The sequence below is a fragment of the Meles meles genome, chromosome 2 (assembly GCF_922984935.1).
Source record: "Meles meles chromosome 2, mMelMel3.1 paternal haplotype, whole genome shotgun sequence".
Taxonomy (NCBI): Eukaryota; Metazoa; Chordata; class Mammalia; order Carnivora; family Mustelidae; genus Meles; species Meles meles.
In genome coordinates, this window is record NC_060067.1 from 4423453 (window position 1) to 4439831 (window position 16379).

At 42.6% G+C, this 16379-nt stretch overlaps 1 protein-coding gene across 2 annotated transcripts in view; it reads right to left on the reverse strand.

Annotated features, from left to right (window-relative positions):
* FRAS1 (Fraser extracellular matrix complex subunit 1) overlaps positions 1-16379 on the reverse strand; it is a 406500-nt gene that overhangs the window by 85076 nt on the left and 305045 nt on the right. For both annotated transcript variants that reach the window (XM_045993253.1, XM_045993244.1), the window contains 6 exons: positions 12211-12342; positions 10810-10935; positions 8554-8801; positions 2428-2576; positions 2091-2253; positions 399-534 (listed from right to left, as the gene is read on the reverse strand). In XM_045993253.1, coding sequence (XP_045849209.1) covers positions 399-534; positions 2091-2253; positions 2428-2576; positions 8554-8801; positions 10810-10935; positions 12211-12342 — 954 coding nt within the window. The remainder of the gene's footprint in view (positions 1-398; positions 535-2090; positions 2254-2427; positions 2577-8553; positions 8802-10809; positions 10936-12210; positions 12343-16379) is intronic.

Consider the following 16379-nt stretch of genomic DNA (forward strand, 5'->3'; position numbering starts at 1 on the left):
TGACCCTGGGCTCCGAGGGCCACCGGTCCTTCCTCTCCCCGTTGCCGGCGCTCCCGACCCCCACGCCGCTGTCTCGTCTCGCACACCCAGGGGCCTCCTACATCTTACCGGATCTCCTCCTTTGTTCGGCTCTTTACCTGCCCCCCCCCGCCCCCCAGGGTCTGCGGCCGCAGGAAGGCAGGGGTGTCTGTTCCTTTTGTGTCCCGCTACACCCCTGTGCCTGGCACACAAGAAACGCTCGGGAGATTCTGAGCGACTGAACCTTCCCCCCTCCTGCTTCTTGGAAATGGATCCGTCCCTCCTGAGCCCCCCACGTCCAGCTTGGACTGGGCGCAGCTGCTCCCCCACGCTCCGCTGCCGCCGGGTCTGGAGCGACTCTGCCCCAGGCCGCCGCCTACCTGTGCCCGCGTTCTCGATGCAGCCGTATCGGGGCAGAGCGCTCAGCCTAATGACCGCGTCGCCCCGGAGGCTGTCCTGGTCGTCGGCGGCGAAGAAGTGGTGGAAGGAGAGAGGGGCTCGTCCTCCCTCGTCGACCTGTGAGAGAGAAAACCGTACAGTCCCCGGGTGGCGGCTCAGAACTGCCGTGAAGAGAGCTGGATTGGAAAGTGCCGCCTGGGGGCACCTCCCAGCGCCGGGTCCACTGCCTGGAGGAGGCAGACCCTCTGCAGACGGGGGGAACGTGCTGCGGCCGGCCGGCAACCGCTCGGGCCTCGCAGAGCTGCATTCAGACACCGGACTCCTGTGTCTCCCTTCAGAGCGGTGCCTGCCTCGGTGATGGGTCTGGTCATGAAGCGGCTCTGGCCCGTTCTAACCCGTTCTAACACTGCGCGGCTGCCTTGCTTCCCTCCGGTCGTTCCAAAGCCTGCAGCCCGGGGATGACCCACCCGTTCCCCCTCGGGTACTGAGAGGGTGACTGTCCTGCAGGCGCCCCCACCCAGCAGGAAAGTCCTGCTCATCCCCTCATGGTACATGCTGATAAGGGTGCAGGAGGAAAGGGCGCCCTCCCCACACCTCAAAGTGAGTGCTAACCTTAAGGTTAAGGAGGCAAATGGATCCATCTGGTTAAAAGCACTTGCTGGACCTAACTTTTTCCTTTAGGGCCCTGCTTTGTATCCTCACCCCGTGACCTGATCCCGGTGTTTCTGCTGGCCTCTTGGGGCGCCTGAGCCTTTCCACTCTGAACAATGCTTGGCCAGATGTAGGAAGATCTACGAGGTACAGAGTGGAAGCTCACCCTGACTCTGGCGATGGAGAAGAGCCAAATGGGTTCCCAGGGTATGCAATATCAAAACCATCTGGAAACAAGTCAGTTTTACAGATTTTTAGTTGCTTGACAAAACCAGAAAAACTCTCGGAGTTGTTGGCATGTGGTATGTACACGGAGCAGGACAAGGAGATTGAATTGACTTTTATGGAATCCCTACCATGTGTTGGTATGTACTAGGGGTTTTAAATGGTATTTTGCTAACTATCAGAGCAATCCTTTAGGTCACAGGAATAGTTACAGTTTAAAGATGAATTTGGGGCTAAGAAAGATTATATCGTTGGCCAGGGTCACTCAGCTAGTAAGTAATAGAAGCAGCACTTGAACTCAGGTCTGGGTAACCTCACGAACGGGACATATCTTATGGCCCCCTCCCTCCCCACCCGTAGGAACTGAAAATAACCTTTACAGTAATAAGGATTGGCTTAAAAAGTGACTTGGTGTCATTGTCCATCTCCCCATATTTTAGTTCTTGGAAGCATTAGATTTTTAACTCCTGAAAGATGTATTCCACTTATAATTTTACTTCCATTACTAGACGTATCTAGTATAGTATATAAAATACTGCACACACCTAGTGTTTATGTCTAGCACATGAATGTTTTTTGCCTAAATAATGTAAATATAATTATTTGATCTTCTGCATATATTTTCTCATACTTTCTGAAAAACTCATGATTGAAAACCATGCATATCTCAACACAATTGCCTAGACGCTTTGGAGGAAGAACTTGGCGGCCGATTCAGGTAGAAATCCTGTATTTACATCAGAACAGATTTCATCTCGGCATAGCACTGACTGCCCCTTGCTCTGAGAACCATTTACCGTGATGAGGTCAGCAAATGCAAGGACCGGAGGCGGGTTCTGAACAGGCGTGATCGTGACAGTGAACATCTGATTGTCCAGACGGTTGTGGTCAGTATCAGAGACAGAGAAATGGAAGCCATCAGTAACCAGACCACCATCGGTCTCAGACACAGCGGAGAACCTGCAGAGGGGAGGGCAGAATCAAATGAATGAGCTCCGGGACAAGCCAGGTAAGACGGCTGTGTCTCTATTTAAAAATGGGGCAATATAATCTTCAAGGGACTACGGTCAGTTGCTTAAATATTTTAATACAATTTTTACAAGCTCTGTCAAGTAATACAAAGTGATTATATACCTAATTTTCTGGTTGTTGATGTCTTCCATTGTGAAGTTGGAGACCTCTGAGAGCTCTTCTACCTCAGGTCCCGACATTCTTAAGAGAGCACCGTACGTGGGCAGAGAACTTAACTGAATCCAGATCTCTGAGTCGGGGGAAGAATCATCCTAATCAGGCAAATACGAGGCAAGACATGAACACACATGTGTAAGAATAAATACGTCCAGTAGGTAAAGATCATGGGTGCTTACTTCTCCGCCAGCTGAAAAAGTCTCTTTCCCTTTGTGATAAAGCAACGCCATTTCAAAGTGCATGAAAATCCCATTATTTATTCTTTGTAAAATACCTCTTGGATAATGTCTTCTTTCAAGAGTAGCTCAAGAGAACAGTGAGGAAATGCACTTTCGATATGCGGCATAAAACAAAGAGATGCCCTATTGTTGCTGTAGGAGCCCCACAGGGTTGCGCTTTTATGACATGCATCTAGTGAGGAACAAAACATGGTCGGAGACGTAAGTCACCGTCCCATAAACAGTGGTAGGCTTCCTTCAGAGTGTCAAAGGATGGTTTGCTTTTTAAAAACGGGTAAAATTCCATTATAACATATAATACGATGAGAAAGAAAATTCTGTGAAAGAGAAAGAAGGGAAGTCATTTAGCTTAGCCAGTGACTCACTTTAAGTAATATTTGACATGGGAAAAATTTTTAGCGTAACAGAAGAATTTAGGAAATCTTACGGATTTCGTTTCATCGGGATGATGGAACCCACAGATACTCAACCCCCGAGATGACCAATCTTAACAATTTTCCTTTCCTTCTGCATGGCTTATGAAGAAATAAAACTGGCTTTCTGTGTTTCGGCATGGACAACTGCTGTATGTCTTAATGAACAATTTCCTTTCTTTAAGGATATTGTGGAAATATCTAGGAGGCTGGCAACATTTTCTTGGAGAGCTTCCCTGAGTCGTTCGTCTTTTAGAGCAGTTGGCTGTGAACATGGGGGCACTCTGCACTTTGCCACGGAAACAATGAAAAGAAATATTGCATTCCAAGTACTAAGCGTACTTTGAAATGCAAATTTCCATGCTTACGTTGTGGAGCTTGTTGAAGTATGGATCAGGAATGTGCTCAGCATAGACACCAGGTGATCTGGGGCAGATGATGTTAGTCAATTCTTGCTTCTACCTCTAGGGGCCCTTTTAAATGGATAGGTCAGAGCCTCACTTCAAGGTCACAGAATTTTCCATATCTCCCTACATCACCTGACACGATTAAGGGAGGAAACTCAAATTCATCAAAGCTGCCAAACTTCAGAAAATTTCCCCTAAATTAATACTTTAGAAGGTTCTCTATTTTCCCACATGGCTTATCAAATACAGTAGGCAGACTTCCAACAGACTATTTCCTAGAATTACTCTGACTACCCTCTGAGAATTTTTAAAAGACAGCTAAGAGTTCTAAGGTATTATCTTGTGAGATGGTGATGAATTACAAGGACAGAGTTCCTGCCTCTTGATTAGAATGAAGAGCTTCAAAATTCCACATTGGCAAATTTGGCCCCCAAAATGCTTATTTCAATGTCAGGCAGATTTATTTTAATGTTTCAAATCTCAAATGACTGCTTGGCTTGAAAAAGTGTGAAATCAGCTGGGTTTTTTCTTCTGAAAGTGCTAGCATAATTTCAGAAAATAATTGTTAATTATTTTTATAATTAAAGAAAATCACTACTTTGGCATATCTAAGATATTATGGATGCATAAAATCCCATAAGAATGTAGACTTGTTCTCCTGTAATTTTCCTACCTTCTTACCCCTTTTGTATTAATTCATTTTTCATTTTCTTTTTATTGCTTAGACATCTGTTGACCCACCATTCAACACAAGGACGAGAACGCTGATAGTTAACACTTTTGTGTGTGTTCCTCCTTTACCCTGTCCTTGGGCCTCCCATCACCCTGGGTTTTATTTATCATTTCCTTGAAATTCCTTGATATTTTTCATATATTCCTACGAAGTATTTTTTAGTTGTTTTTCAAAAACTTATGAAAAGAAAGTTAGTTAGACTTTCCCCTTGTGGGACTTACTTTCTTTTTTACTCAGTAGTGGACCGCTGAGACCCACCGATATCATTATAGGCAGCAATGGTTCATCTCTGCAGCCCACAGAGGAAGTGCATCACAGGTTACATTATCCTGTCGATGGGCATTTGTCTCGATGCAGTATTTTGGCTACTACAAACACTGTTGCTCTGAATTTTCTTGGGCACGTCGTTTGGTATACATATGAAACTTTCTCTCGGAGAGGAATCTAGGGGTGGAATGGTGAGGGTATATGACTGTTCCTCCTCACAGGAAAATGCCAAATTCTTTCCCAAAGTGGCTTGTTAAGTTGACTTTTCCATCAGCAAAGAACCTTTTGCAGATCCATTTCCTCTCCAACATTTGGTACTTTCAGACTTTTAAAATTCTGCCAGTTGAATTGGTACGATATGGTATGTAGTCTTTTTTGCTTTCCTTGATGCCTAAAAAAGTGATTATCTCTTTTTATATTTATTGGTTCTATGGATTTCTCTTCTGAAATTCCTATTACTGTCTCTTGTTCATTCTTCTCCTGGGTTATTTTTTCTTCTTGCTCTGCAGACATTTTTTATATTTTCTTTGTCGTTTTTGGTTATATGTATTTCAAATATCTGTTTCCAATTTGTAACTTGTCTGTTTTTTGTATTTCTGATGTGTTTGGGGGAATAGAAATTTAATTTTAATATAGTCAAGTTTATCAATCTTTTCTTCACAGTTAGCAATTTTTGTTTCTAGTTTAAAAAATTCTCTCCTTTCCCAATATCTAAAAATATTCACCTATTTGCCACAAAGAATTGTAAAGTTTCAGTGCTTGATCTGCCTGAAGTTAATCTCTGCGTACAGCATGAGGAGAACTACAAGTTCTTTTCTTATCCATATGAATAACCATTTTGCGCAGGTCTAGATTTTAAATAGTTCCTACCGTTTCAACTGATCTGGCTTACTCGGTCTGTTTTACATCACAGTTCCATGTGTCGGTCTGTTTCTGGACTCTTATCTAGTGTATTCCTGGGCTAACTGCTTTAAACAGTGCAGGTGTATAATCACTCCTGGTACCTGATAGGGCAAGCCCCTGCTCTCCTATCATTCTTTTGCAGAATTTTGGCCCTTCGTTCTTTATTGTAAAATCAGCTTATCAAGATCCATAAAAAGTGCACTGGGCATTTGACTGGAACTCAAATGAATGGAAAGATCAGTCTGCAGGAGAATTGGTACCTTTTTGCTACTGAATCTTCCTGCTCACGCATTTGGCACGTCTCATTATGTATTGGGTGTTTTTTAAATGTCTGTCAATTAAGTAAGTGTTATAACATTCGCCGTAGAAGTCCTGTCTAGTTTTTGTTAGATTTAGTCAAACCGACATGACTTTTATAATGCTTTTGTAAGCAGCATCATCTTTTTAGTTACATTTACTGGCTATTTTTTGCTTATGTCTAGCAATGCTATTGCTTTGTCTGTCTTCTATCTTGGTACCCTTGGTAAATGCTACCTTTATTTCTAATACTTTGTCAAGACATTCTTTGGGATTTTCTTTATTTGTTCATTGTATCAGTTTTCCCTAGAAATCACACATCTTGGGGCGCCTGGGTGGCTCAGTGGATTAAGCTGCTGCCTTCGGCTCGGGTCATGGTCTCAGGGTCCTGGGATGGAGCCCCGCATGGGGCTCTCTACTCCGCAGGGAGCCTGCTTCCTCCTCTCTCTCTGCCTGCCTCTCTGCCTACTTGTGATCTCTCTGTGTCAAATAAATAAATAAAATCTTAAAAAAAAAAAAGAAAGAAATCACACATCTTTTGTTACATTTATCCCTGGATATGTTTTATGTGATGCTATTAGAGATAGTATCATATTTTGAACTATTATAATTTTGGCTGGTGCATAGATACTGTTAGCTTTTTAAGATTAACCTTCTATCTTCTTTTCCCACATTACAGATGAGAAAACTGAGTCCCAGAGAGTTAAGTACCCTGCCAGGGGTTATTACGCTAGTAAGTGGAAAGCCTGTTTTAAAGCTCATCCATTCTAACTACAAAACATCCTCCACAACTTGTTTACCTGCAGTGCATAGCAAACTGTTTAGGAAACCATCATTAAGAAACAAATCACAAAAAAAAAGTAAATAAAAAAATAAAAAGAAACAAATCATACAGGATCCCACTTTTGCCTTTTGTCTCTCTTGACACCATGTCACCGTCCTGCAGTTAATGACACACTAGCTAAAAACTGGCTCACCTGCTCCTACCCTTTTATAATCTGTTCCATTTATGACCAGCATTTCAGACGGCTTTTCCAACATTTCTGGATATTCACTGCAAACTTACTAACTATGCATATCTAGAAAAAATTTCCCCATGACACTAAGTACAAAATTCTTCTACAACCCTCAGAGAAAGTTAGTATGTAACTTAGCTAAGTCTTTAAAATATGCTATGCTTTCAGCAGGCTAGAGTAGTCCTTTTGGAGTCTTTCTGCTCTAGTGGGTAAATTCACATTCAATCAATTTCTGAAAATTCATGTTCGGTTGCCAATGGGCTCGCATTTTGATATGCAGCTTATAATATGCAGTAAATGGGCAGGAACTGCTCCTGGAGAGCTATTTTGGCCTGTCAAACATTTTTCAAGCCTTGGTGATCTATTGATTAAATCTGTATTCATACATTTTTATGAATTCATGGAGTTTCATAAGATTCAGAAGACCATAACCTATGGTAAAAATCACCTGTCAGTTAAAAATAAAACAAAACCAAAGCTGTTCTGAAACTATACTAGACCCATGAGAAGAATCAGGGTGGAATGCAGTTTCCCATAATTTAAGAAAAGACAATTTGAGGGGAAAATCTGTGTTAAAGCAATTGAAACAATTATTCCCAGGCCAATGCTTTATCTCACATGCTACTGTCCAGGACTAGATTTTACAGTCGGACTCTTTAGCCCAGAAAAGGATTACTTAAAACTATATAGTATATAAAAAAAAAAAAAAAACAGTGAAAGAAAGAAAAAGCCCAGGTCATTGATGGGAATTTTAACGTTGGTAAGGAAAAATTCAATACTAAGAATGATTACCGTTCAGATAACCATCATTATTTTCAAGGTATTTGTCAGAGCTATTATGTTTACATAACGAATATGTGTATGTTTACAACACACATAACTGAAAAATAAAATTAATTATCCTCATTATCCTTAGCTCTAGAGGTAGAATCAAAGAAAGGAGAGGAGTGTAATTAACCAGGGTCACTTAGCAAATTAGGGCCAGATGGAAAAAAAAAAAAACCCTGGTGTCCCTCAAACTACCCTTGGTCCCCTAAATACAGGGCTTCTTTTGGGGCATGGGATGGAGGGTGAGTCAGGAATCGTGCCTAGGAAGCCTGCCAGAGAGGCACTGCCAAAGGAATGTGCCAGCATTCTGTCTAGATCTGGCCCTGAGACCAAAGCTGGTGAAAGTGGGCTTCCTCTCAGCGGGGCATGAAATATTATTACTTATTAGTCATAAATCAGGTGTGTTCTTCTAAAGTGTTCCTTCCTCAAAAGTGCCATTTGAAATGTTATGGATGGAGCTTTAAAAAATGGGACTCAGTGATGCCTGGGTGGCTCAGTGGGTTCAGCTGCTGCCTTCGGCTCAGGTCATGATCTCAGAGTCCTGGGATCGAGTCCCGCATCGGGCTCTCTGCTCAGTGGGGAACCTGCTTCTCTCTCCACCTCTGCATGCCTCTCTGCCTGCTTGTGATATCTCTCTCTCTCTCTCTCTCTGACAAATAAATAAATAAAGTCTTAAAAAATAAAATGGGGACTCAGGCTTTTCCGGCATAGGCACTGTTTCCCATTGACCATCACCCATCCCTCCACAATCTCACTGTGTTTTCATCAAAGTTCCGCTCACTCCCTTGTCTGCTCATGAGACTTGGGGAGCAGCCAGAATGAACAATGGAGTGGAGCTCGGGGAGGTTGGCAAGAAACTTCCTTATATGGCTACCTACCTGGTGCCCTGAATCTTCAGTCATGGCACTGCTCTCTAGTCAAGCCCAGGGAGAGGGTGCAGTGAACAAGAAGACACAGGGAAGAACTTACGACATAAGCGAGGTGTGACCTGGTGATTACGGCTGTGCTTTTACTGGCCACGGCGATGCTCAGAGAGGCACCAGCAGCCAGCTGCGGCCCCCGGTCCTCCGACAGTGACACCTCCACTTTCACTTCCACGGTTGCTGCTGATGTGCCGTCTGTGACGGAGACCTCCATGCTGTCTTCCCGGGCAGAGGAGCCGTCGTGTAGGTACTGCAGAACATTTTTCTCAATATCTTCATATGTGAAGGTGTCACCTTCCGAGAAGAAGACAGATGGCAAAGCCAGTTCCTTCCGGGAATAGCACTTTTCGTGTATGTAACACCTTTGTTCTCAGGATTTCAAAGTACATATAGGATCATAAACTCTGGGAGTTGTAAGTTAATTAGCTCAACCACACACCCAGGGTAGGATTCCCTTTATGCCACTCTTGAAAGGGGGTTATTCAGCCTGTCCTTCAACACTTCTCAGGGTGGGAGGCTCACCGCTTTACAAGGCAGCTAATCCCACTGGAGATAGCTTTGTTTAAGTTCTTAATCATACTGAGCTCAAATCTGCTTCCGTGAGACCCAGTCATCATTCTTGGTTCTAGAGAATAAAGGTCAAGCCTCTACTCTTTAGGACAACCTAATCTTGGGTCTAACCTTGACACTGAAATTTTTTGGAAAATTTTAAGAAAATAAATTATGCTTGATGGATCTGTAGCAGTCTTTGTTTTAATTGGGAGTATAAGGTTTTTCTAAATTCAAAAATACCTAAAAATTTAAAAACAGACTTAAAGTTAGAAATCCAAACGTTGTAGGTCTGGAGTATGAATTTTTGACAGATTTCACAGGTGTGTGAAAAAGCCTCAAGGTCATATAACTTTGGGAAAAACAGGTTTAAACAAAATTTAAAACTAACAATGTTTTTAACTGCAGGATTTATTAGAATTTTAGAATCTTCAGTAGGGAAATAGTAAAGCATTCCAAAGTTGTATGGTCATGGAACCCTTTCTACAAGAAATGCCTCTTAGTGTCAAGGGTCCCAAGGATTCCAGAGAGTATAACTGAAGAATTGGTCTTCTTGGATGTTATATTCAACTCTACTTCCTGACAGATTATTGGCTCTAGTGATTGGTGTTATGAATGAGACTAAAGAATTTATTCATTTTCTGTATTTGTCTTCTAAGTCTTCTCTTTTGACACTGTGTTATTGTGATTTACTGGTGCTAGTGGTATTGTGCTTTAAAAAAAGTAATAAAGCTAATATTTTATAAACATCTTTAGATAGCATATATTAGTTACACAGTATAGGTTAAATATAATGTTAAGGCAACTAGCTTCTGACTGGTAAAGCTCCTTAAGTAGTTCCCTTAGGATGCTAGAAATCTATTCTGATGATATTTCTTGTGTTCGTTAAATTTTTAAAAATCTCCCTTTGTGGGGCGCCTGAGTGGCTCAGCGGGTTAAAAATCTGTCTTTGTGACTCCCAAATGCTTGTCGGTTGTTCTTCAAATTCTATCTAACTTCAAGGTCAAAGACGTGTTCCCCTCTTTCTGCAGGGATATTCAAAAGAATGCATGATTACATGACTATTAGGAATTATATGAAGGTTTTGGAGAAAGTACAGATTGTTGAAATAAGCATATAGTTTCCCAAAGTGACTACTTTGAAAGAGATAATATTCTATTCACTTTGATGTGTATGGGTTAACTATTACACAATTAGATTGAACTATGTTCCTTGTGCTTTTTCATACTTTCTAAAACAGTCGACATGTATTATTTTTCTATAATTGAAGAAAGTACAAGAAATATGACTTTGGAAAGCTGGTCCCATGATCTACCACAGTGTTATGTCATGAAGACACTACTTAAAAAATGTGTTTCCTTCTTTATGGATGAAGACACATGTTGTTTACACTGTCTGCTAAGGAGACTGTGAAGATTAACATAGCAAACTAAGGCAGACAAATTCATCTCCATGACCTAAGCACAGGAACCTGACACGTCGTATGAGGTGGTTCTAAATGCATGTACTCCAGATAAATCAGCCAATTTCAACCAATTTCACCCACAACTTGAGGAAACACCCTCATTGTTTTGGCTTGTGGGTGCAGAGAAAGAAGTCCCAAATCTTTCAGCCAATGGACTAAGAACTAAAAATTGTTCCTTTGAAGTCTCTCCTCATCGTTCATTCCACGGACTTGCTTTACTTCTTGTCTGAGACGTAAAACTAGAGCAAGAAACCCTCCAAGCGAGCCAGTGACGGAGGAAGCAGGTACCTGCGGCCATGGGCCCTTGGAGCTCGGCTGTGTACTTCAGGATCACACCATGCTCTGGAGGTTTCCGGAGCTCAAAGAGGAGTTCCTCAGGAGCAGTCTCGGTGTCTCTTATTGCCAGTTGAAGTCCTGCAGTCAGGAGACAGGTCACCGTGAGAGGACGTGTACATGCAAAACTGTACGTGTTGCCTACATTACAGCTACAAGTCAGGCTGGAAGGCACGCTGCGGGCAATCTGATGGTTGTAAGAGGGCACCGTTGACTTACGGTCAACCACGGAAGGGTGAAAACTGATGATACAGTGAATTCCCAAACTGCAAGTTGTTAACTTACTTCCCAAAGTTAACTTATAATAGGTAGTTCTGAATTAAGAACACCTTTCCATATAAATGAGGGCACAGAAGCCAACATATAGGTCAGTCCTGACCAGCTGGGATAGGTTTTCTTCCAGAAAAATGCTCCCAGAAACTGCTTTGGCTTTTCATTATTTATTTCCTTCTTCTTCTGAATCCACAGAAGGGCCAAGTTGTCTTAACAATGGCTGCTAGGGGGGCACCTGGGTGGCTCCATGGGTTAAGCCTCTGCCTTTGGCTCTGGTCATGATCCCAGGGTCCTGGGATCGAGCCCTGTACTGGGCTCTCTGCTCAGCAGGATACCTGCTTCCCCCTCCCTCTCTCTCTGCCTGCATCTGCCTACTTGTGATTTCTGTCTATTAAATACATAAACAAAATCTCAAAAAAAAAAAAAAAAACAAACCCACACAAAAAAACAACGGCTGCTAGGGCCATCACAGAACCGAGCAAGAATAGGGTGGCTGGCCGTCGTCTTTGTGCATGAGACTTGTTTAGAAACTGGATGATAATTAATTCCAGGCCAGTACTCGGGGGAGAAACCGGATAAGGCTCTGTAGAGCACAGCTAACGAACCCCACCACACCCACTGTTTGCTCTTAGAACTCACTGGGTTCTAAGAGTAAGTAAGGAAACTGCCAAAGAGTAAGTACACTGAGAGCTGAATAAAACCACATTCAGAATAACCCACCCAGAAGCTTCGCAGCTTTCGAAGGTTACTGTGATCTGTCATTTCTCCCGTTGCTCTCACCTTCTAAACAGAAAACAAGGGCAGCCACTGAGACTGCTCCCTCCCTTCTTGTCTCTGCCAGAAAACCCATTCTGGGTTGTGCTCCATCACGGAACACTGGCCTGGAAAGGGCTTATTTCCTTCTCTCTGGGCTGCTTCTGTTTGCGTGGAAATGGGCAGAGGGAAGGACACAGGTGAGAAGGCATATACCTTCTGGAAGAAGAGGTCACCGTCTCTTGGCAACCATCAAGAGGTGTAAAGGGGACTGCTGCTGAAATACGGTTCCGTTCCCAGAGGCATCTTTCTTTTAGGTTCAGTTCCTACCTACAGCAGCGCTGCCTCCTGGGCTGACCTCAAGCTGGGGAGCTGTGACCCGGAATGCCGGCAGGGGTTGATCAGTGGGGAGCAAATGAATGGTGAGGACCGTCTCCGGACTCGTGTGAGCGCCATCTGAAACTGGGAAGGATAAACACACGTGCACATCAACGTGTAGCCTGGTCACCATCAGGTGCTTCCCAGAAGATTTTCAGATCACCTTGACCCTTGGAAGAGATGCTTACAAACGGAAAATGTAAGCAAGCAAGGAAGATACCGTGAGCTATCCTAACGAAGTTTTCTCTACTGGATAATGAAGAGGCGAAAGGACCATAATAACAAAGTCGTTCTATAAAGCAAGCTCCACAGCAAGGTGATTCTGGTAAATGTTAGTGGAAAAGAAAGTAATATAAAATCTGCACCCTTAGATGATGCCAGTCAAGACTTTTATTTATGAGGAGCACCCGGGTGGCTCAGTCAGTTAAGCATCTGCCTTCAGCTCACATCATGATCTCGGGGTCCTGGGATCGAGCCCCGCTTTGGGCTCCGGGCTCGGCAGAGTCTGCCCTTCCCTCTCCCTCTGTCACTCTCCCTGCTTGTGTTCTCTCTCTCTCTCTCAAATAAATAAATAAGCAAAATCTAAAAATAAAATTAAAAGACTCTTCTTTATGGAATTATTTTTTGATTCATTCTCCTCAGGTCTTGGAAAAATATTTTCTTTCAAGAGATCTCATTTAGAAATGACATGTCTGTCTCATGAGGAAAGAGCTTTTTAAAAAAGGACAGAAAGTACCCATACAAGTGTCTCAGAATGCATTTATTGGGAAGTAAGCAGACCCATTTGGTTTGTACCTGATTGTCACACACACTGCGATAAACAGAGGATACTTTGTGAGTAGAACAATGACTTTAAGATTTTATTTCCCTGGGTTATCTGACATCCAAGTGAACGCCCATCACCTGAGGGAAATGGAAGCAGAACGGTCTGGTGCTTGACTCTGATTCCCACCTTCCCATACCTTAAAGCACCCTCGAGTCTCTAAAGCCAGGTTTGGAAGAATATCTGTACCACCAGCTCACCAATGTGTTTATCGGTAGTGGCTACGGAGAAAACGCTGCTGTTGATTATTCTAAATGTGAACTCTACTGCATCTGGGCTGGTTTCCTTCATCCCCTTCTTCTGGACTCAGAAGCAAGTCCGCAGGAGGCCGACATCTACTTTAGCAAAGTGAAGGGCTGCTCAGCGGCTGCGAGTAATGATCCCACTTGGGCTTTAGATTTGTTTTTTTCCCTGAGAACAGATCTAAAGGGTACGGCTGGGTTTTACAAGGTGCACTCCATGTCCTAGAGCGGTCCAGTAATAGCCCTACTGAAGGGAGGAGACGTTCCCCCTGCGAATGAAGGTTTATGGCTCTGGTCATTCGGCCAAATGTCACAATGGTTGCTCCTGCTTCTTTGTTTATGCTCAACCTCCTCTCTGGACCATTAAAGATAGGAACAGACAATTCCTGATGTTTGGAGGCTTGGGGGACAAAGATACGAACTTTTCCACAAATTTCAGCAGATGCCGAATCTCTGAGGCTTCTGCGATCCAAGTTAAGAACATGTGCCGTAAATAAAAATCACAACTGTGAGATATAATTTTACTTTCTGAAATGTTTTACATTGATTTCACTTGTAAGCTGGGGGAGAGCCTCAGGGAGCCTTCACCGTCCTTACTTCTACAGAAGAGGAAGGAAAAGGCCCGGAAACTTCAGAGTCTCGGTAACACCACATAGCCATCAGTGTGACCGACGTGTATCTTTCCCTCTGTGAGTAAATGGAAGAAAGCTATTTTCTGGCACATATTTTGTAACTAGAAAATATATCAACGGGGTGCGGAGGTGTAAGCAAATACAAGAACTTACAATCAAAATGGCAGCAATTATATGTCTACCTGTCCCTTTAAGCAACGTTTCTGATTTCTCTGAGAAACAGTCCGTTTGCCTCTTTGGGTCAGAGGCCCCTGCAAGCGCCACTTGCTCAGGATGGCTCTGCAGAGCGCTTGGGCTTGGTCTGAAGCGGTGAGGTCAGGAATGTCAGTTTCCCTTCCTGTCTTAGTCGATCGACCAAATGAGCCATTCTTCCTCACTCTGGGTCAATGTCCGGGCTCGGGCTTGTTGCCACCTTAGCTCAGTATGTGCCCAATTTAACATTTTCTCTACAAAACTCTGCTAAAGGAGATGGCTTCCTACCAGTTTCCAAAAAAATGTTCTCCTTAAAAATAGGGAAACTTTTATACCCTTCACAACAATGAACTTGAAATGGCTCATGGACCTACATGTAAAAGGCAAAACTATAAACCTCCTATAAGACAACAGAGGCGAAAACCGAGATGACCTTGGGAAAGGTGATGCCTCTTTAGATAAAACACAAAAGACATGATCCATGAAAGAAACCACTGAGAAGCTGGACTTCATTAAAATAAAAAATTCTACTCTATGAAAGGCAATGTCAAGTGTCTGAAAGGAAAAGCCATAAACTGGAAGAAAATATTTTCAAGACTCATCTGATACCGAATTGTTATTAAAAATGTACAAAGAACTCATAACACCCAACAATAAAAAAAGAGCCCAATTAAAAAACAGGCCAAAGACCTTAACGGATATCTCACCAAAGAAAATAACCGATGGCAGATAAACACGTGAGGAGAAGGTCCTCATCATGTGCCGGCAGAGACACGGAAATTAAAACAATTATAAGATGCCATTATGCACCAATTAAAATTGCCAAAATCGAACACTGACAACACCAAATGCTGGAGAGGATGTGGAGCCAAAGGAACCTACAGACTGCCGTGGGAATGCAAAGTGGTACAGCCCTTCTGGAAGACAGCCTGGCTCTTTTTTGAAAGACAAAACTCAATAAGCTCTAACCATGTAAGACAACAATTGCACTCTTTGGCAGTTACCCCAAGGATCTGAAAACTTAGGTCCACACAAAACCTGCGTACAGATGTTTATAACAGCTTTAGTAACAATTGCTAAAGCTTGGAAGCATCTAAGATACCCTTTAGTAGACAAATGGATGAAATAAACTGTGGTACTTCTCGACAACGGAGTGTCATTCAGCACTAAAAGTAAATGAGCTACAAAGCCACGGAAAGACACAGAAGACCCTTAAATGCATATTGCTAAGTGAAATAAGCCAATCTGAAAAGACCCCATCCTGCCTGACTCTCACTCTGTGACATTTGGAAAAGACAAAACTATGGAAGACAATAAAAAGAACAGTGGTTGCCAAAGGTGGGAAGTGGGTCTGGGAGAGGAACATGGAGAACACAGAGGATTTCTAGGGCAGTGAAAATACGCTATAGGATATCATAACGATAGATACATGTCATTATCCACTGGCCAAAACCCACAGAATGTACAACACCAAGAATGAACCCTACAGTAACGACAGACTTTAGCTGATTATGACATGTCCATGTAGGGTCATCCTTAGTAAAAAATGTACCATTCTGGCGAGTGATGTTGACAAGGGGAGAAGCTATGCTATGCCTATGTATGTGTGGGGGCAGAGTGAATGGGGAATTCTCTGTACATTCACTTTTTTTGTAAACCTAAAACTGCTCTTAAAAGTTTTAATCTTTAGAACAATTTAAGAAAAAATTCATTCAACAACAACAACAACAACAAAAGAAAGAAAGAAAGAAAGAAAGAAAGAAAGAAAGAAAGAAACCAACCAACCTCAGGCAGAAATAAGATAAATTAATTTGATCAGCCCAACATCCATTTCCTTTACCCTGCATAATAGGTTCCAGGGCCATTTAACTTACAGTCCTGGAGAAGTTAATAGTTAACCCCTTCACCTATTCAAGCTTTCAGGTAAAAGTTGAGGCTTAGAAACCAAAGAGGCATACTCTTACGATACTTTTTTTCACAACCCACACACATACAGACCAGACTAAATAAAATATACCATGTTCCACGTCAGAAACTTGTATTTAAGTCTTGGCTCTACTGTTAACCAGGACTGGAGATCAGGGCAGATTACTTACTCTAATGACCCTTCATTTCCCCAGCCTTAACATGCTAAAAATAATACCTGTCCTTACAGTCTTATTACAAGGATTGAATGAGACAACTTATATTGCAAATTGCTTTATAAAATATAAAATACTATATAATCTGTTG